General features: G+C 32.8%; 3 protein-coding genes across 4 annotated transcripts; 1 reads left to right on the forward strand and 2 right to left on the reverse strand.

Annotated features, from left to right (window-relative positions):
• Nucleotides 1-2,843: 2,843 nt before the first annotated feature.
• Nucleotides 2,844-7,551, reverse strand: LOC111274706 (uncharacterized). Of its 2 annotated transcripts, XM_022859564.2 has the most exons (8): nt 7,396-7,551; nt 6,693-7,002; nt 6,025-6,222; nt 5,563-5,835; nt 5,265-5,367; nt 4,980-5,098; nt 4,201-4,377; nt 2,844-3,847 (listed from the first exon to the last, which is right to left on the reverse strand). In XM_022859564.2, the coding sequence occupies exons 2-8, from the start codon at nt 6,990-6,992 to the stop codon at nt 3,005-3,007; spliced, it is 2,013 nt and encodes a 670-aa protein (XP_022715299.2). In that variant the 5' UTR covers nt 6,993-7,002; nt 7,396-7,551; the 3' UTR covers nt 2,844-3,004. The 2 variants fall into 2 exon arrangements, with proteins under 2 accessions (XP_022715299.2, XP_022715300.2); XM_022859565.2 differs by lacking the exon at nt 6,025-6,222 and having other exon boundaries at nt 7,396-7,535.
• A 4,924-nt stretch (nt 7,552-12,475) lies between these two features.
• LOC111318624 (uncharacterized) lies at nt 12,476-19,482 on the forward strand. Its single transcript, XM_022921497.2, has 13 exons — nt 12,476-13,017; nt 13,808-13,966; nt 14,051-14,263; nt 14,335-14,424; nt 14,561-14,680; nt 15,015-15,284; nt 15,432-15,588; nt 16,472-16,549; nt 17,027-17,127; nt 17,277-17,447; nt 18,116-18,190; nt 18,467-18,574; nt 18,974-19,482. The coding sequence occupies exons 1-13, from the start codon at nt 12,631-12,633 to the stop codon at nt 19,310-19,312; spliced, it is 2,268 nt and encodes a 755-aa protein (XP_022777232.2). The 5' UTR covers nt 12,476-12,630; the 3' UTR covers nt 19,313-19,482.
• A 133-nt stretch (nt 19,483-19,615) lies between these two features.
• LOC111274183 (uncharacterized) lies at nt 19,616-21,869 on the reverse strand. Its single transcript, XM_022858814.2, has 2 exons — nt 21,866-21,869; nt 19,616-21,762 (listed from the first exon to the last, which is right to left on the reverse strand). The coding sequence occupies exons 1-2, from the start codon at nt 21,867-21,869 to the stop codon at nt 19,616-19,618; spliced, it is 2,151 nt and encodes a 716-aa protein (XP_022714549.2).
• Between the last annotated feature and the right edge of the window lie 464 nt (nt 21,870-22,333).

Below are 22,333 nucleotides of genomic sequence, written 5' to 3' on the forward strand. Positions count from 1 at the left end.
CAAGTTTGATTTATTTATTTATTGTTAATTAATTTAAAATAAATATTTAACATAGAGTTCAAATTTATTAAAATTTCTTGTCTAATACCTCAAATTCACGTTGTTTTGGCTGTTAATATTTAATATTTATATGCATCAATAATTGTAGGATCTATTAATAGAATGTAAAATTTTTAATTTTTAATGATTAAAATTTAATTTTTGATAGCTTTAAATATATTTTAAAAAAATTACATATAAAAAAACTTGTTAAAATGATGTTATGTTATCCATATTTCATAGTTATTAAGTTTTAGCTTTCAATAATCTTTTAGATAATTGAATTGAGCTTAGGTTAAATATTTCGTGATATTTCTTATCACAACAAACAGAGAGAGAGAGAGAGAGAGAGAGAGAGATATGGCAGCTTTTGGGACTTGGGAGCATTGGACTGGTTCACATGGGGCAATAGGGACAGCCTGTCAGCCCCGCATTGTCTCATTCTGCTTTCGTGCACGTTCCACATAGGCTTTTGTCTAGGGCATTTTCCATGGCTTTGACGATTGAGGAAAAAAAAAAACAGTGATTTAAGCTATCGATGATTGATTTGTAAACTTGGAAACAGCTCTCAAATCCCATGGTATTTTTGTTGCTGGTTTCAACATTCTGGGAACTCGGATGAGTTGTTTTTTCATTGTGTTTTAAGTTTATTAACTCATTTTTGTAGGTCAAACCAAAGTATTTAAAATGGTAATGACGTCGTGAATGATGTCATATTGATTATTGATTATCAATTAAAAATATATATATTGAGAAATAATAGATTAGGATTACGTGTCATACACTAATCCTATTTATCATTAATTGACATTAAATTATTATTATTTTTGCATAATTTGATATATGCTATAATCATATTTATATTTGTATCTTTGATGATCATATGACCAAATTAAGCCCATCTTTTTCGCTACTCTTTGAAAAAGGTCGAGGAATGATCGATGTTTTAAAATAAAGAGTTCCCTGAACTCATATTTTTTACCTTTTTTTTTTTTTTCTTTTCATTTGCTTTCCCTAGACATCAAATTCTCACAATTAAATGTGGTGATCAGAAAAATAAAAAAGAAAAGAAAAATTTAAGAAAAAAAAGGGTTTTTGATAAGTTGAAAAATGAAAACTGGAATGACAGTTGACAAACACGTGTTTTTATTTGATTGCTAATTTTTTATCAAGACAGTCCTTCAACAAAAGCACTCTTAATAGCCACAAAGAGATATAATTGATCATTTATAAAATTAGAAGATAATTGTAAAAATTTAAAAGTCAAAATTCTTATCTTCATTTTTCAGTTATAAATTACCTAAATTGTGATTAACTAAATCCATTTTCCTTTGTATTTTTCAAGTGTTTCAACAAACTCTTCCTCACATAAATTTTAGAGATGATATATCATTACAAAAATACTATATTAAATTTTAGAGATGATATATCATTACAAAAATACTATATCTAGTAGTATAATTTTTCTTTGACATTTGAGTAATTAATTAAGGGAGAAAAAAATCTCCTTATGCTTTAAAGTTTTATAAATTTGATGTGAACAAAAACAAGATATATTAATTGATTAATAGGTCAATTAAAACAAAAGACAAAGTGCATAAAAAAATAAGTGCTACATTTATTGTAGTGCTTATGTTTAATGTAATATCAATATATAAATTTATATACCGTCAATTAGTTGAATAATATTATTTCATTAATAAGATAAATCAGATGATGTCATATCACTAATAAAATTTTTTTTAATTAAATTTTTATATATTTATTTTAAAAATTGATATTCATTCATTAATAAGATGATATCATCTGATTCACTAATAATATATAAAATTTATACATTAATAATATATTAAATATATACTCTTTATTATATAGTATATACTTTTTGCATTCTAAGTCTTTCCAAGCGTGTATGTGTGTGTGTAAAAAATAGTGCTATTTGACCCAACAATTTTATACATCTTAGTTGTCCCTATTTACTTGGTAAAATTTCATTAAATAATTTAAAGATGATATCTACCAATTTACGATAAATAATAAAAATCATTAGTAAATACAATATTCAAATTTAAATCAGTCAATTTTTGTCATATCTGAAATGACAAATAATAGAGACAAAAGAGAAGGATCAATAACCATTTTCCATAAACCATAGCACAACACAAAGTTGTTGGAAGTTATTTTCAAAGAGAAAATCTGTTTCATATCAATTATTAACATTAAATAACTTCATTAGAAGGCAACTGATCTGGGTGGATTTGCATTGTATCATTTAAAAAAAAAAAATCATAGAACAAGATTAATTAATAGAACCTCAAATCTCTCTCTTTATGTGATGTTCAAGAAATGATTAAATTACAATAAGAGAAAGAAACCAAACAAATGAATATAGAAACTAATGTGTTTTTCCTTCTTCTTTTTTTTATTACTTAATCAGCACTTAGTTTTTGCTTTCAAGGTTTAAATCTAAAAATATTTGCCAAAATGCCTCGCCAGTTTTTCGGGGATCCTCTTTTTTTCTTTTTTTGGCTAATTGAAGCTAGGGCTAGTTTCAAATTGTAAATCACACCATCTAAATCCATATCTCACTCCTCTATAAAAAATGGCAATTAAGAAATTTCTTACTACTAAAGTTTGACAACTTAATTTTAGAGTGTTAAATTGAGAATAAAATCAAAATGTATTTAAGCAAAAATAATTTTTTTTGTATTTCATCAATTCATGCATAATAGCCACAAGCAAGACCTATTGCAGTCAACCCTATTTTTAGAAATTGTTTAGATTAAATAAACCGCTAAAAGTCATTTAAAAAAATAAAGGTTTTAACTTGTTAATTTTATTTTTTAAAACATACTTAAGCCAATCCACGTTTAACACTTTCGAGGTTACCACTTTTAACATATAAAGAGATTTCCAAAATATTTTGTTTCCATCCAAAAAATTAGAGAGAAAAAAAAATTGTTTCCTATAAGCCTACCTCTGCACTATATCCACAATGATTCTGAACAATCAGAGCTTGTTCCTCCTCAAGCTCCTTTATTAGCCTTTCTATCTGTCTTCTGTAAATAGGCATGAAATGATCACTTATCATGGTTTGGGAAAGCCGCAATTTACTATACAGAGATCTCGGTGTAAGGAAAATCCCAATCTTAGCGTCCATTGTCCTTTGGCCGTTATCAGTGTCACTTGAAGTGGGAGAATCACCTTCGGACTCCACTGCATCAGAGAGAAGCGTAACAATATGCATAATCTTTCCAGCCGGGAAAAACCTGTGCACTTCCTTCGTTTCTGGAACAGATGTATCTGTCTGGCCCTCACCAACCTCTGCAATGGCTGCTGCTTCTTCTTCCCTTATTTGGTTAGCAACATCAGCCTCCTCACCTTCAGTCCTATCGTAAAGCTCATGCTCTAGTTGTTGCCACAAATCCACTTCATTCATGCGGTCATCATGAGAGTTGTGGCTTATGACATCCTCACTGTCATCCAGATCAGCATCCCTATCATGGTGTTGTTCCTCAGAACACGAACACTCAATTTCTGAAGCCCATTCAACTCCTGATGAAGAAGACACAGGAAGTTCAAAGGTTTTTTTTGTACTTGAAGATGAGTTTATTTGGGTAGATGTTAGAAGAGGCTCAGACGTTTCTGCTTTATTGGGGGAAGATTCTAGGGAACTTCCCTCTTCCTTTGAGTTTGATCGAGCAGCTGTGCCACGATGACGGGGTCCAATGCATGACCAAGAGGACAAGTTTATGGCAGGACGTGTCCATGCAGCATGAGCCATGCTCTGGGCTCTTCTCATAACGACCTGTGAATAACAAAAACACAATTGAACATATACATGTTGTTCATCATAATTACCAGCACATTCTTGGGCATTTGAGGTATGCTTAGAAGTACAAACTACCAAAACTCAACCACAATTAAAAAGATCAAATACAAATAGTCATTTAAGCTCAGCTAGAATTAAGTCCGAAGGGATGAGAAATAACGTCCCCCTCCAAAGGGGTTGTGGCACTTTAAAAGTTCAACTAATAAATTATAAGACCAGGGAAAGAAACGACTTTTAAGGTAAATTCAACTCAAAAAACTTTTAAGAACTAAAAAACAGGATCTAGCAAAAATAGTTTAATTGAGAAACAGGTTCAGTAATTCAGCTACCTGTGTACCATTAGAAACTGGGCGTAAAATTGCCCCAGCCCCAGCAACTTTTGCTTTAGCACTGGCTATGGATGGAAGACGGGAACCCAAGGCGGAAGCAGATCGATAAACAGTACTCAGAATTCTTGTACGCTCAATTTGATTCCTCAGATCATTCAGCCAAGCAGATGCAGTCACCTGAAATAGCAAAAATAATTTCTTCAGGATACATATTACATAGCCCCGAAGCAAATGAACTAGACACTATCCACAACAACATTTCAATTAAATGCTAGTTGTGCCAAGCTCCTAAAATCTATCAGCTACCAAAAGCCACAAACTATGTCAGCCAAGTCAAAGTATATTTTCCATACAAAGGTTAATGTGATTTCTTATTTTCTAAAGGGGATCATTAAACAATTCCACCCAAGAAGAGGACCATTTAACCACAACAAAAGGAGGGGGTTGGAGAGGAAGAAAAGAGAGAGGCAAACAACTGAAGGCCAGGCCAGGCCAGCAAGAGTTAGCAAGCCAATTCATTATTTGCTATTAAGGGCTTTAAAATCATTTCGCCACAAGCACATAATAATTCTACTACAAATTATTGTTCTTCTTTGAAAAGAAAGGTAACAAAAGCTTAAGGAGAGCAGACATATTTACTTAACTAATTCTTGCAGCAAATCAAATTAAACATATAAGGTCCTAAAGACCTCTGCTTACAGTTAAAATATCTTGGCATCCCTTTCTTTCACACTGAGGAAGAAATATAATTCCTAAATAACAGTTATCAGGAATGTTACCTCGGCACGCAAATCGTCCACAGAAGCAGCTGAGAATGTAGGCACTAAGTCTGCTCCGTTTATAACAGATGTAATAAAATCAGTCCCTGATTCTGCTAACTCCCACGTCATACAAGCAGCTGCATGCATCATATATATATATATATATATATAGTCAGTTTTATAACTATGTTCAAGGAATGAAGGTATCACATTATCATACCACATTACAGTAAAGATGTTCTATACATGACCATATAAAGAGGCATATATTCTTGAAGGCTAACAGTGGACGAGTGCACAAACCTGGAGCAAATGTGACACAGGTAGTTTTTGATAACTCCTTTTGCTCCCGCAGCACATAAGTTAAAAGTGCACCAGTGCCTCCCCCCAATGAATGCCCTACAATCTGTTAAACCAAATTGAATAAATTTTGACCAAGTAGACTGGTTCATTTTTAAAATATTTGAAAGGTCACAATACAATCATTGATGACAGAAATTTTCCCAATTAGCAATAGTTGCATTCTTGTCAAGCAAGGACATAGACAGAACAATAGTCACAGGAAGAATTTATGAACATAACTTGCCAATTATGCCTTTACCTTAACTTTATAAGTAGGATATTGACCAAGCGCTTTAATAATACAAGGAGTGGCAAGCTTCGCTATCCACCGAGCAGCTGCTACCATTCCACAATGTGCATAACCTAAAACTAAATCGCTCACTCCTCCCTCTTGTACAACAGAGTGATGGAATGGAACTACAGCTCCAGTTGCAGCTGTCAGAGTATCCTTGATACTGTGTGTTCCCCGTATTAACAGAAGAAAACATTTTGTTTTGTGGTCTACTAATATTGTAAATGCTGGCTTCAAAATCTGCAAGATGTCAATACATAAGATAATACTAATCATAAATTCGAAAGCATACTGACAGTACAATTATGTAATCATACTTTTGAAAATTGACTAAAATATTAAAAAATCTATATCACATAAAGAATCCGAAAAAGTGGGGGAGGAGGGATCAATGGAAAGAACACAATTTCAAGTCCAGATATGACTTACGCCTGCTTTGGGTTCTTGGAGAATAACATCTTCCTCCGCATAACCAGTCTCCTCCAAAAACAGAGGAAATGGTTTTTTTGAAAAATGCCAACACAGTGTCAACAAGTTTAACAAATATTTAAGTTCAGCGGTTATATCTGGTCCTTTGAGTTCAATGCAATCTTTACCACCAAATACACTCGCAACATGTAAATGTCCCTGAAAAAAATCATAACCATATTGTATGTAGGGCCAATACAAAATAAATCAAATAGACAACAAATTATTAAGTGTTTCTTTGTATAAAATTTGCAGGATTCAGGATTCATAAACACTGTTTATGAGGATTCAGGTCAGGATTCATGATTCTGATATAGTTAACATCTCATAAACATTGTAATTCACTGGAAAGTTCAATGACAGTAGATTATAAACTAACTGGAATAGAATCATGTGATTTAACAGAAAAACGAACATCAGTCCCTCACTCCTGATCTCTCTTATGAAAATGAAACTACCAACTTTATCATAAGCAACGCTCCTCACCCTTTCCTCCCTTCCCCCTCCCCAACCCTCATATACTAGTTGTCGGGAATCCATTTTGGTCCTCAAAACTAAGTAAATGAAACCAATAAAATAATCATGGAATGTACACAGTACAGCTATAATAAAGATCAAAGGACGCATACCTGCCTCTTCAATAAGAAGTTGATCCCAAATGCCAAATCGCCAATGGGCCACTTCCCCAAAGTCTCAGAGTATGTAAACCTCAGAGTTTCAGACAAAGTAGAAATAGTCTCTACCCAAGTTGCAGGAGCTTGAATTAATCTATGTGAAACACGCTCAATCCCTAACGGAGCATCACTGGACAAACTACTTCCATTTTCATTGTCATCCTCACCAGACCTATTCGTTTGCAATTTACGATTCAATGTATAGTACAAAAGAGCAGCTGCACCGGCTGCAGTAGCCATAGTTGCAGTTGCCATGAGCTTATCCCTAAAAGGAGGAACAATTAAAATTATCTCAACTGAATTCATCAACCGAAGAAAGCGTGTAACATCCTATAATATGATTGAAGTTCAATAAATTCAAGTTCAAACATAAACAAGAAATAAAAGTGAATGCTTTGAAATGCAAAAAAGGATCACGATCTCCAGCATTATAACCTTCTATTTGGCTGCTGAGAAAACTAAAGAAAATCGAAATACAGATCCTACTTCTAAAAGCTTACGTGGTTCATAGCAATACAAATCTATAAACTTTGCTGATATATAATCTACAAATACGAAATTTGAAAAAAGAATCGATAATTATAACATCTACATGAGGAAAATCTGGAAAAGAAAACCCTAATAACTCGGCAAATCGGAAAATTTAAAATTAACGAACCTGAAGAACTCGATTTTCACTGAAAATTTCTGATTTATTACGATAACTACCTTCGTTTGTAAATTGTAAGGAATCAAATTGATATATACTCAAAGCCTCTCTGCGAAACTTCTTTTCCGAAAACTTTAGTTTTGAATTTCTTTTTTTTTTGGGGTTAATTATGATCATTTTTTTGTGTAATTTCTGCTTATTGGAGTACACGTGGGAGAAGTTGATTGGATGAAGGCTGGGCGAACGGAGATATGCTTTCTTTTTTAAACCGACCTTAGCTTAAAGCTAAGAGCCGGGTTTGATTGTTCGCGGTTTTTCTTCTGCCGAGAAGTTCGTGGAATTGGGTAAAGGTGAAAAAAAAAAATCTAAAATGATTTAAAATTATAGTGTTTAGTTTAATTTAGATAAATTTTTTTATTTAATTTGAATATTAATTATATATATTAGTTTCAAATTTAATTTTAGATAAAAATAATAAATAATAAATCGAATTATATATATTTTAAAATTTTATAAAATAAAATTAATAATTTTATATTAAAATATATTAAAATATATCAAAATTTTATATTAAAATAATATATAAAAATTTAAAAATTAAATTAAATCAATAAAATTTAATTTAATTTGAATTGAATTTTAAATTTTTATAATATTATATATTATTTAAAAAAATAAAACTGAATTCGATCAGAGTTAAATGTTATCACCTTTAAAATTGATCGCCGGAAGGAATTGTACTCCGCCGGATAAGACTTCAATCGGAAGGAAAGCGCATGCTTTGGCTTTGAAGTACAAGTTTGGGTGCAGGATTTATTCAGCTATGACAAGATACATCTAGTAGGAGCTTTTTTTTCTTTTTGCTTTACCTTTATTTTTATTTTTAGTTTTATTTTTACTAGTATTATTTTTTTTTAGAGCTAGACAAATTTATTATGAAACATCCATTTGCCTGTCTTTAGATGTAAAAAGTATATTTATATTTGAATGAAAATTTGTAAAATTTTGAAAAATTGAAATGACAATAGTTTAAAATATTTGATCTTTTTTATATTGTACACTGGAATTTAAATGTAGTTTTTTTTTTTTTTTAAATACAGTAATCATATTAAATGTTCTAGCGACCCACAAATCAGTAGAGTGGATCTCAATTCCCAAAAAATTGATGAGATAATAATATTTAAACATTCCCAAATGATAATCGCCAAATTGGTAAATAAAAGGTTAGCATTTGACCAATATCGGATAAAAAAAAGATTTAGATAAAAATTTTTAAAAAATTAGTCAATTTTTATTAAAAATAATTAAATTAAAAATTAAAAATTAATAAAGTAAAAGATTTTGTTGTATCGATCAAATATGAAAATTTTAAAAATATTTTAATAAATTTGATATTTTTTAGTAAATATTTTAATAAAAATATTGATAAATTTTAAATTATAAATAATATTTTTAATAATTAATTTATATATTATTGATATTCTCGCTAAACTCTATTAATTTATCTATTTAAACTTTTTTATTAAAATTTTTATTAAATCATTTTGAAAAAATTCATAAACTTTACCGGAAATATTTCGCATCAGTTTTTTCTGGTTAAACAATACGGAACAAACTTGAGAATCACAAAAGCTGGGCAAATAAACCAAATACCAGAAAATAGACCTAAACCACCAGGGAAAACGCCCAACATATAGGCTTACATACCAGAACAGAAAACAATAAGCCCAATGCTAAAACCAAAACAAAATAAACAGAGTAATACAAGAAAGGAAGGAAGGTAAAAACAACTCTGCTTTTCCATTACAAGCAATATTTATTTCACCCCTTTAGTTTAGATTGAAGGGGTTTTTATGCATCATTCTGCATCACTAGCAGTATAGTTGTCACTATCATCAAGAATAGAACAAAAAGGATCTATGCATTTCCAATGAATAATATAGTTGCATCCATGCTTTTCACACTCAAAGGACAGCGCTATGCAGTGCTCACCACGTTCAACACGTAAGGGGTCGTAGTAAATCTTTTGGACGAAAGTGAGAGGATATGGATGATTCTTGTGTGTGTATTTGCTTCCGAGCTTGACAAAATGGATAATTTCTAAGAACTCATTTGGGTGCGTAACATTATCGCAAACTCCACAATGATAAAAACAATGCTTTGGATTTTTATTTTTTTTTCACATATGCCACAATAATAACGTTGTAGTGGATCGTCTTTGTAATCCTGATAAGTGTCAAAGAAAGTTTATCAGACTTGTGCCAAGCAATGTGTGGCAATGTAACACACCTTGTACCCAAAGCAAAATCACAACCCTTGCATCTCCATATCTAGGGTATTCTTGTCACTGCTACAAGCACTACACAGACTGACCTTCATAATTGTCATCAAAGCAGAGGTAATGTGGTACGTTCGTGTGCTTGATATGAAAACTGTGAGAAAGATTTTAGGTGAATAGCTCATGATCTGAGTAGTTTGATTGAATAGTAACATTGCTAATAGAACTACAATAAAAATTCTTTAAAAAAAAAAATCCTGCTTTTGGGCTTTGGCATAGGTCGCAAATACGGTGGTACGTCTTAAACTCAAGAATAAGCTGGTAATCGTGGTGCCAAGGGTGATCAACTTCCAAGGGGGAATTCAAGACATTTTTTGTGGAAGAAAATTCTTCGATCAAAATCAAGAGTATGAAGCATCCACCAATGGGCTTGAACATAGATTAGTTTTATAAAACACGCCCAGACAATCCTAAAGCAAATCTTAGATCTGAATCAGTATCACTTACGAAAATTTTTAAATATGATTGATAAAAAATTTTAAAAAATAAAATAAAGTAACCCAATTAATGTCACATTGCATAATTAATGATGATGCTACTTAATTTGACCGTTGCTTTGAAAACTTGTGGGCCCATAAATAAGGTCACGTTATACGCATTTCATCAAAGCAAATCCTCTTTTGTAAAATTTCGTATAAATCCAACCCACAATTTTTTAAAAACCCTTCAACGTAGAGCCTATCACAAGAAAAAAAAAAAACCAAAAGAATATTTTATAATACAAAATAAAAATATCTAGTCAAACTAATCAATAATGTCTGGCTTTGTTGTGGCAATCTTGTAGGTTGCAACGAAAAAAATTTATTTTGGGTCCCATACTGTTCAGATATTCCAATCTCGATAGTGATCTAACGGTTGACATGAAGGGAAGAACAGTGCTAAGATTGTATTTTGTTCGACAAAATGTAAGGTATCTGATTGGCATCATTGGACCACAATGGGGACCCTGGTGGTCCTGAGAGTAGCTGATTGATTACGAAGCCATTTCTTATATATTAGATTGCCTTAAAAGCAAGCCTGGCAGTTGTCTGACTAATGGATTGGTAACAACATAAATTTATTCAAATTGAACTTAAATTAATCCTAATTTAAAATTATCTATACTTGTATGATTCGAAATTAATTAATTTATTTTAAAACTCCATAATTTGAGTGTAAAACTTAAAAATTTTAATTCTTAAATGATTTAAAATTTTTAATTTGAAATAACTTGACTCAATGCATTTTATTGTCTTTTCATTTACTGTAAATATCTTTTTAAAATATCTAATAACATTTCGACGGTTATTTCTGTCATTAAATTTGTGTTGAAAATATTTTGTTTAAACTTTTTTTCCCTCACAAATTACATTCTCCCTCCTTACACATTTTTTGTTTTTGAGAAAAAATTGTATAAAATAATTACATCGTTTAAATATATATTTTTTATTTAAATTATATCATATACTTATATTATTAAAAAATTATTTATTTATTATTAAAAAATTAATTAATATAGTAAAATTAATATTTAGTTATCGATAATTTTTTAATTATTTAATTATATGATATAATTAAATAATATATATTAATGTGACATAATTATTTTATACGATCCATCATTTCTCCTTTCGTTTTTTTTTGGGTCAAAATAGTCTTTGCTGATTCTCTCAACAAAAGTCTGTATATTTTATTTTTATTAAACTGATTATGTTTTTTTGGTCTTTTCACCAACTTACATAAGTGGTCATAATTAACAATTATAAAAGTTATTATGGTAATTATTTGTGCAAATAGAGAGATAAAATGCTTCTCAATTTTAGAATATAATATTATTAACTATATCATTTTCCCCGTAATCAAAGGAAAAATAAAGATTAGACCTATTGCCTATGAAATTGATGAGTCATGCCGGAATGACATTTTCCATAAATCAAAGTTGTAGAATTATTAGAACAAATGTCAATGTTTAGTTTACCATTGTTACACCAAATAAAGTGTGGAAATAAAAATCTCAAATAAAAGGGTTCAATTAATGGAAGACCATTTTCGAAAGCATAACTCGAACGCAGTAAATCAATATGAATATTTTTTATTATATTATTAAAAAGGTATTAAAAAATAACTTTGGAGTTGATGCACTTTCAATATATTATTTAATTAGCCACGAGATCAATCATTTACTTCCTTAAAAAACACAAATAAATGAATAATTTAAAATTTAATTTAATTAATTATATAATTATTTTTTGAAGATAATATTTAGTAAATTTTGAATTTAAACTTAATACATATAATTTTATTTTTTATCCTTAAAATATGAATTCCTATATAAAAACTAAAATAATTAAATAAAATCCTAAGTGATTAAAAAGTAAAGTATGGTCAATCAAAATGATTAAAGTTAATTAATCCATGTTCACGCATGCACAACACATTGGAATCCCATTTGAATCGGCCAGTCCATTAGCTTAACTACATGTTGATTAATAAAAAGAATGCAACATTAATCCCTCTTTAACATGCCACAATCTTATTGGCTTTTATAAAATCTAAAAATATTCCTCACTGTAGAAAATTACTACCGAAAAGTGCATCTATCTTCCTGTAGCAATCCGGCGAACACCGACCCAGAACAACCTGCCACATCTCCACGTGGCGATGAATAATTGGTTGATTTCAGTTAAAAAAATTAATTTCTAATTATAACTTTTAATTTTAATTGATTAATTATAATATTATAATAAAAAAATGCCAGGTGATATGAATCCTTCTTCCTTCCTATATTATAACTGCATTTAAAAAAAAACAGCAGTTTCTTACTACAATCTTCATTTAGAGCACTCTTCTACTCTCTTTTCTGTTTCATCTTTTTTTCTTTTGAATCCTAGCTTCTCCAAAATCACCGGAAACAAAAAGAAACAGTCATGGTCGACGAATTCTCGATGTCGGTCACTTGTGGTCTCATGTTATCGAAGCGACTATACTACGGCAAAGGAGCTTCACCGACGCCCGCGGTAATGTCGAGGTCGTTGTCTTCGACGGAGAGTTATCTTCCCACGGCGGTTATGGCTTACGCGGTGGTTCCCGAACCAGCGGCGGTAGATAACCCCGATGTCCCTAGCTACCAGCCATACGTACATGGTCGGTGCGACCCGCCGGCGTTGATTCCGTTACACATGCACGAGGTTTCCATGGAGGTGGACTGTTGTATGGATACTGCGTTCGTTACAGTTAGCGGCGCGTGGCGCGTGCACTGTATAATGGCTGGTCGGAGATGTGATTGCCGGATTGCTATTCCTATGGGAGAGCAGGTAACTAAAAAAGGCTAGTGATTTTTTTAAAAAATTTTTTTCTTGGAATAATAATTTTAGTTTAGGATAAAGTTAAAAAAAATCTTTTATTAAAAATTTAATAATCATCAAAACCTTTATCAATTTATTGCAATAATTAAATTCTCAAAAAACTATTTTCATTATTTGAGCTATGAAAATGAGTTAACCATTAATATTAATTTTCGTCTATTTAAGGGTCTATTTTAATGTTATTTTAAAAATTGGTTATTAGACGAAAATTAGTTATTTTAATGTTACCAAAAGTAAAAAATGCTGAGTCAGGTGGAAGTGCTTAAGCAATGATATGACGAAGGTTTAATGTTCAAATCTTGCAATCTCTCTTCTATCCTCAAATTACGATATTTTTGGTAAAAAATTTTTTTATAAAATTTATTCTTGTTTATTTATATTAAAGAAATATTTATCAATCGGCTCAATTTGTATAACTAAATTGAAATATTTATTTGTTAATGTGGGCCAATTCATTTTATTAGCTATTATGGAAAGAAAGTAAAAAATGCCGCTTGAATTTGGCTTATTACTTTATAAGTCTTTTTAATACTTACTCTAGGAAAAGATATGCAATTGCTTTTTCACTGTTCCTTAATCTTTTCATGTCTAAATTATGATTAATGAGATTCATGTATTTTGTTCTTAGTCATATTTCAGATAATGACAATATTGTGTTACCTTTTTTTTCTTTTGAAAATATTTATTGTAACCTTTCTCTGTTTATAGATTCTCAAGATAAACATGATGTGGCTAACAGGGTTCACTTCTAGGTGTTGAGATTGACGTCTCTGAGACTGAGGGGTCCTATAAGTCGAAATGGGTCACGTTAGCTAATTCAAAAGAGACCGAAAAAATTGCCAAATCTGGAGATGGATACTTCTTGACACCCCATATATTTACTTTCAAAATTCCACGAGTAATTACTTTATTTTCTTAATTTATTAATACTATTACTTCTCATTCTCTTCACAACATTTTATATGATCTAAATATGTGTCAGGTTGATGGAGGGTCTAATGTATCAATTAAAGTCAGTTGGTCACAGAAGTTATCCTACCAGGATGGTCAGTTTTGCCTCAATATTCCATTTAGTTTTCCGGCATATGTCATTCCTGTTGGGAAGAAAATCCCTAAGAGAGAAAAGATTCAGTTGAATGTTAATTCCGGCATTGGAACGGAACTTTTGATCAAATATACTAGCCACCCTCTAAAGGTATGACGTTCTCATGATAGTATATGGCTTCTGAAATATGAAGAAAATGACATTTTCTTATAACTTTCTAGGAGCTAGGTCGGGAGGTTTGTAAATTAAGCTTCATATATGAAGCAGAAGTGCCAGCATGGTCAACTTCCGACCTCAATTTTGCTTATACCGTAAGATGTTTTGTTAACTGATAATTTTTTTTATTGACTATTTAGTTGAGGAACTTATGTTGGACTCTGGAGGGTCATATAACATGTGAAGATGCATAATTAAGTGATCATTGCTTGATTGTTGTTATGATTACAGGTTTCTTCGAGTGGCATTTTTGGTGGTGTTCTCCTGCAATCTCCACCATTGTGTGATTTTGATGAAAGAGAGATGTTCTGCTTCTATCTTTTCCCTGGACATAACCTGCAGAACAGGAAGGTTAGTTGAAATAATAAAAAATCCTGAAAAAAATCTTTTCTATGAATGTTATCCCTTTTAGTACTGATGTGGTTTTACTGGACAAGCAAAAATGTGGGCAATATTTTCTTTTGGGATTATCAAGGTGAATGCGTGAGTAGAGAACTGGTCCATCAGTGTTAATGAGTATAAAATATCAAAATTTCTCGTCAGTTGTTAAACTGGCCCATCTACTTTAGCTTTAATTTGTTTGAACCTTTGAGATTGCTCTAGGGTAGAATCTTTAACATACTTGTTTAAGATTCCTTTATATTTGTATCTTAGCTATTCTTATACCATGAAGTAAATCTGATAGGTATTCAGAAGGGAAGTGGTTTTTATTGTTGACATAAGTGAAAGCATGCAAGGACACCCAATAGAGAATGTAAAGAATGCACTATTGGCATCACTCTCTAAGCTCAATCCACAAGATTCTTTTAACATTATTGCTTTCAATAATGAGATTCTCTTGTTCTCATCAACAATGGTGATGGCTACTCATGGATCAATCCTAAATGCTACTCAGTGGCTTAGTAGTAATTTAACTGCAGATGGTGGTACAAATATCATGTTGCCCCTTAAACAGGTACCTATATTTATCAGCATTTCTTAATTAGTGACTGATCAATTCTATCTGTTAACACATTAACACTTCTGGTTTTGAAATCTCTAAACTGTTTACTGTTTAATGACTCATAGAGGGGTTTTATCATCTAATTCTGTTTTATTGTAGGCAATGAAGTTATTGTCTGACGCAAGTGAGTCAATTCCTCTTGTTTTCCTTATAACTGATGGGTCAGTTGAAGATGAAAGAGAGATCTTTAATGTCATCAAAGGTTATTTGTCAAGCGGAGGATCGGTATCTCCTCGTATATCTACTTTTGGCATTGGTGAGTTTTTAGGTGTTTGGAAAATCTTTCCCTCTTATTCATGCCGCTTTGGCATCTTTTGTTTTTCTCAATTGATTTGGTTTCTCATGGCATGCAAATGGAGTCTTTCTTAATATTGGCAGTATGTTTCTATAAATAGTTGCTAGAACACTCTGTCTACTGTCAAGCATTTAATTTGTCATATATGTTTATGCCTTTAGTTTTGAGGTTCACATGTGAGTGGAATATCCCTCATCACTAAAATGTAGGATGTAAACATGACATATATATATATATATATATATATATATATATATACACACTCACACGTGGAAGGTGTAACATGTATGTATGGGCTCCTTTACGTGCTCTCATAGGCTCAAGGTTTGGTTTATCTTCCCAACAATTAGATGTTGAGAGATCTGGAGACATGATTCATTTCTGCAGTAGCTAATGCGTTTCCTGCCTTGCTACTAATCTGCATCCCATGGGCCTTAACACACTGCCCAGTGTAATAATCATAGACTTGCACCTAAGTGCTCGGGAGTTACATTCAGCCTGTTTAGTCTACGCCCTCTCTACACCTCTGTCAGCCATTGGGCTAAGATCAAGTCTATGCTTTCTTCTTTCTGAAAAATCTGAACTTGTTAGTTCTTGCTTGTGCTTTAAATTGTCTTTACTTTCTCTTCAGTATGCCATAAATCTCGGGTCATCGTGCAGTGAATTATATAGACACATTATGGTGACAGCCTTAGTAGTTTTCCTTCCTTTCAGTGTCAATACCAACTGATGATTTGTCATTATTTCATATTTTATCAACCTACTGGCACATCTGAGCCATATTAATTTGTCTATTGCATTCTTGGAGCATTATTACTTATTTTTGTGTTTAAACCGTTTCTAGGTTTGTATTGTAATCATTACTTCTTGCAAATGCTGGCTCAAATTGGGAGAGGCCATTACGATTGCACTTATAATGCAGGTTAGTTTTCTTCTATTTCTTCTTCTTCTTTTTTTTTTTGGGGGGGGGGGGGGGAGGGGACAAAAGTTATGTCATACTTCCAAATTCCAATTGCATAATATGTCAGGGTCTAATGAAAAAAAAAAGTAATTTCAGCTAATATAATATGTTACTAATCTATATTATGCTGGTAGAAATCAGAATTAGATTTTGGACTTGAGTGGCATTAAATCTTTTTTACTTTTTTTTCTTTTTCTCTGCTACCATGCTCAAGAACGATTTTGTGCTCTGTTTCTATCAAGAATCAAAATATTTGAATTTATTGTTTTCAAAGCTGCTAAAAACTAATTTATAGTCTAGTTGAAGGAAACATCAGGACACTCAATGCTAAACTATTATGGAACAATGTGCTGTGTTAGGCTTTTGTTGCTCAATGCCTAATTAATTATAATACGGGATTCTAGTAGTATTCATTCTGATTTCACCTTAATTGGCCAGATAACATTGAACTGCAAATGGAGAGATTATTTACTACAGCTTCTTCAGTTGTTCTAGCCAACATAACCATGGACATTCTAGAAAATCTTGATTCTCTTGAGGTACATCACAGCTGTTTGCAGATTTCCTTGCCCACCCTTATGTCAAATATTTAGCTGCTATATGTTTGTCTCAATTTTACTGTTTATTTACTATGAGGTCCTTTTATATGCTTGCCCAAATATACTATCCTTCTTCCTTGGTTTTGCAGTTGTTTCCATCTCATATTCCGGACCTTTCATTTGGAAGTCCTTTGATTGTGTCGGGCAGATACAAAGGAGACTTTCCGGATGTTATTAAGGTTAATGGAATGTTAGCAGATATGAGCACTTTTGTAATTGACTTGAAAGTGCAAAATGCAAAGGACGTGCCATTTGATAGAGTAATTTTTCTACTCCTGGAGTTGATAGCTCTTAAAGTTTCCGAGTTTATACTTGACTTGACAATTTGTTTGAATCTTTTTGTTTACCACAGAAGTAGTTAACTTCAATTCAAAAAGCAACACTTCTTTTTAATGCAGAAAGTTGCATCTTCTTTCTGCATTTAACAAGTCTGCTTTAATTTCCATTTGCCTCTGCCAGCTCTTGCATGTTAAATGACCTGTTTGCATACAACATGCATAGTTTGTTTTAAATTTTCTTATATGCTTAATAAGCCTTCCACATGATATTATTGAAGTATTTTTTCATATCCACTTAAAATAACTGTTTATCATCTAAGAATGAGGGTATATATCTATTGTCCATAAGAGTCAGTTTTGGGTAAATTGAATTTTGACCCCTATAGTTTATTTTCCCCGCTAGGCACTTAACTGTTGTGGTTCCAATTTGTTATTGTAGGGAGCTTATGGTATTAATTTTCTAATAAAAGGACAACCCCCTTCCCGCAAAGCAATAGTATTTATATCTTTTCAGAAATTACCTTCCAAATTATATGAATAATCTTCCAATTGAAGCCTTATTTAACAATATATTTTCATTATTAAAATGCAGATATAGAAGTTTGCGTGCTGATGCATCTACTTTTTCTAATTGTTATGTTTGTTGGCAGATACTTACAAGGAGGCAAATTGATATCCTTACATGTCATGCGTGGTTGTCAGAGAGTCAAGAGCTTGAAGAGAAGGTATGCCACTTCGTGAAACTTCAGTTAACCTTAAACAACACATTGTGGCTCAAGTAAATTTTATCTGGCCTATTTATCCTTAGTTTGGCATTATGGTGTGAATGTCGAATGCGCTAGGTTTAGATGGATGTTGTTGTTATGAATTATGATCGCATTCACACCCTGATGAATATGTAATTTACTGAAATTATTAAGCTTTATTTGATAATCATTTCTTGCAGTCTGGTTTATATGTTTAATTATTCACCTAATAATTTTGAGCTGTTTCTGGTGCAGGTTGCCAAAATAAGTCTACAAACTAGTTTTCCATCTGAGTATTCCTCCTTGATTTTGCTTCAGACTGATAGTGGGAAGAAAGTGCCAGAATCGATTCTGGTACGTGAGGTATGTATTTTTTTTGAAAGGCCAGGAGGTATATTCTTGCTTAAGGTTCTGCATGAATTATTAATGTACTTACAATATTCCCCTTGAATTCAAATATTAATATAACCCCCTCTTTAATTTATTACATTGGTCTCATTTTCTATCATTAGAATTTTCTTTAGAGCTCAAAAGTTGAGACTCACTTCTACCATCAATTATTCTAGATGATATCAACTTCAGAATTTGGAAGTTTAGCTGTGTTTTTCAGAAGTTAAAGAAATTTTGGGAATTGAAGAATAGAGTAGATGATAAAGTTGCTATTTTTTTTTTTTAAGATAGATATATATATATATATATATATTTTAGGAGGAAAAAGAATCCCTCTATGCTAATTTACTTAGTTTCTTTAAATTTAATCAGATATTCAACAAAATAAACCTGCCAACAAAGGGGGATTTGAATAGCCAGAAGATAATTTTGCTGCAGTGCCTGGGTGTCGGCTTTGGTAACTTGAATGCGACAGCTAAGAATATCCCTTCAGGAACGGAGGAATCAAAGTCACCTGAAGGTGCAGAGATTTTGGTTAAGGCTGCTTCCAACTTCTGCAGCATGTTGCTTGATCGCTGCTGTTGCATGTGCTTCATCCAGGCTTGTTCCTATATGAATAACCAATGCTCAATCGTTTTCTCACAACTCTGCACTGCTCTCGCTTGTTTTGAGTGTGTGGATTGCTGCTATGAACTCTGTGCTTGTTTCTAGACATACTACCAAAGGTAGTTGAAGTCTTGAAGACCCAAAAACAATAGGGTATGAATATTACTATCACAGTTATTGTATATATACAATGTTGCAAATCATAGCAACATTTTTATTATAATGTTAGTTATACGAGCATGCCTGAACCCTATATCATGCCGATTCCATCCTAGTCCTTTTGTGGTACTCGTTACTTTTCCTTTTACACAGCCGGCTGATATATGATTAAAAAAGGAGACAAAATTGTTTTACTGTAATGCACTAGAAAATTTTCAAAGAAGTTTAATTACATAGAAGCCAGATATCTTAGGCCAAGTAATAAACCAAACGATTAAGTTCAGCCCAATTCCAAGGGGGATTATAGTTTCCCTGTGCTTCAAGCTGGGGTGGAAGATCCGTCATCCGAATGCGCTTGCTTAAACCAAAATGTGCCATGAGAAGGGCGACGTGAGTGAGCAGCTCTTTACCATTCCTCAGTTGTATTATGTGATCTTTCCAATCGCAATGATTTGCAGCAGAGACCAGCATCTCCATCCACACACAACTGATTATTTCCCACACCTGTTCCTCATCCATCCGCTCGCCCCGAGACAAACTTCGCAATTGGATGGCAAGCGCACTCCCTCCAAAGAATACTGACTTCCCATGCCCTTTCATCTGAAAAAGGAACCTTCTAAACTCAGCATCAATAGCTAGCAGTGTCGTGGCCGCTAATCTAACGCCATGGCCTCTCATTTCCTGGTTGAAAAATTCGACAGCTTCCCTGCAAGTGTCTCTGTATCTCAACTCACCAATACCTTTTCGAAGCATAAATGGGGCCTTAACAAGGAGGTGCATCATATAATCAGACAAGTGCTTACTAATCCGGCAACGGGCACTGAAACTTCCTTTTGGATATCTTCTTCGTTGATCATAGTAAAGAATATCCGTAGCAATATGCCAAAGAAGGAGACTGTGGGTAAACTCTAGATCCTTTAAGCTCCAACCCACTTTCTCGTGGAGTTCTCTTCTGTTCAGCACCAACTCATAAGCTCCCTCGTTAAGTAAACTTGGGAGAGACTTGAAATCAAATTCCTTTTTTTCATATTGCGTACGTTTCTCTTTGAGATTTAAGTAAATGAAATTCTTCAGTTCAAGGTCTACGTCCATCCAAACTGGAGGCTGCTGCTTCTGATCTAATATATGCAGGGATTTCTCAAAAATTGTATTTCCCAGGCGAAGTTTCTTTGCAACTGCAGAAATCGTGGTTGCCTTGGTGTTGAGGCAATATTTTAGAAGGCTGCTTTGTGCCATGGATGTGATTCCTTTCTTCATTAGTCTGTAATTTAACCAATAATTAATGACTGGATAGACACATTTAGATAGCTTCTTGCTGTCAGGTTTGGTCAACGTGCGCAATGTCCACTTGGAGAATAGCTGTGTAATGAGTGCAAAGGTGTCTGCAAAAATAGCTCCAACCAGCAACAAGTAAGTTATGGCAATGTCGACACGTCGGTAGGCATGCTTGCTAATGGTAACTGAGAAGGCAATGAATCCTGAAATACAAGACAGTAAGGCTATGGAAAGGAAGATGACACCCTTGACAGAGTTAAGGATACTGGTCTTGGTGTAAAGCATATCGTACAAGAATTCTAGTTCAATGTCTACCAACTTGAAGGCCTCTTCAGCATTCATAGATTTCTCTAAATTGAAGATATCATTTAATTTCTCGTAAATCCGGAGCTTTAGGCCTGAAAACAACGGCATGAACATCTTGAAGGAAAGATATGCTTGATGGAGATATTCAGTTTCTTGGCTTACACCTTTCTTTTTCAAGTAAGCCACCAGTAACTCATGCTTTGGAAAATCGAATTTGCCCTCGGAGCTGTGTGAAATTTCAGGGGGAGGAGCTCTCAACACTTTTTTTTGGTAATTCTCAAAGCCTGAGAAACGGAGAATCAAAATCCGCTCCCCACACTTGATAGTCCCAGCTATGAACATTAAAATGGCTAGAAAATTGAACCCAGGATGATTTTTTTGGAACCTGAAGTAGATATAAAAGGCCATTGCAAGTTGGATGAGTAGGCCAACCAAGTATCTTAACCACAATGCGCTCTCTTCCAAGTAATTAGCAGCCATCGTTTCCGCATTCCCAAGATGCAAGAGAAGGAAAGGAGCCCACAGTATTTCAATAGCATTGGGCTTCTCTGCTTGGCGCTTTAGGAGGGTAGTAAGTGAAGCAGTTGCCACCCAATCTCCTAGTTGGTATGCAACCCAAGTCAGGCGTATAACCCAACGGTCACCTTTTCTGTTGCTTTTATATCCAAATCCAATGAGAATAATGTGCAAACAGAGGCTAAGTACAATGAGTGAACACAGCTGAAATTTGTTCCACAATTCCTTGCTAGAGCTTGGGAGCCCACTTCTGTTCGTGGCCCACCCACTGGCCTCCGCAAAGATCACGCCACTGAAAACTGAAAATTTGGTATACAAAGTATTGAAGGCAAGAAAAGAAAGATTGAAAGAGTCCATGCATGCAAAATGTGAAAAATCATGCTTTCAAATACGATTAATTACCCATGTTAAAAAGATAATTGGGTAATTAATTACCTTACAATTTTAAATTGATAGACAAAAAAAAATTATATGAAAGTTTTAAAACAAGACAAATAGAAAATCAAAAGGAGAAGCAAAATAGAGTAAAACATACTTGAAAGTAGCATGGATCGCTGGTTTTGAATTTTGTATGACCAAGATGAACTGATGATCCTTAATATGCTTAGTGCTGCGCAGAGACCAGATGATCAGCCTGCTTACAAACAAATTTTGTAGAAGTCCTGTGACCAACCATCTTGAGTACTTGTTAAACATAGGCCTATGAGAAAGGGTGTATCTATACATATATACACACACACTAATATTTGATACGTATGTGAGGTATGTGTAATTTTTATATATAAATTTTTAATTTTTTTGGAAACTATGATAATAAAGGTAAATATGAACAATTTAAATTTGATTTTGAAAACTTTTGATATATTTTGG

This window comes from Durio zibethinus, chromosome 26 (genome assembly GCF_047325235.1).
Source record: "Durio zibethinus cultivar Kanyao isolate XHJ-2024 chromosome 26, ASM4732523v1, whole genome shotgun sequence".
Classification (NCBI taxonomy): Eukaryota; Viridiplantae; Streptophyta; class Magnoliopsida; order Malvales; family Malvaceae; genus Durio; species Durio zibethinus.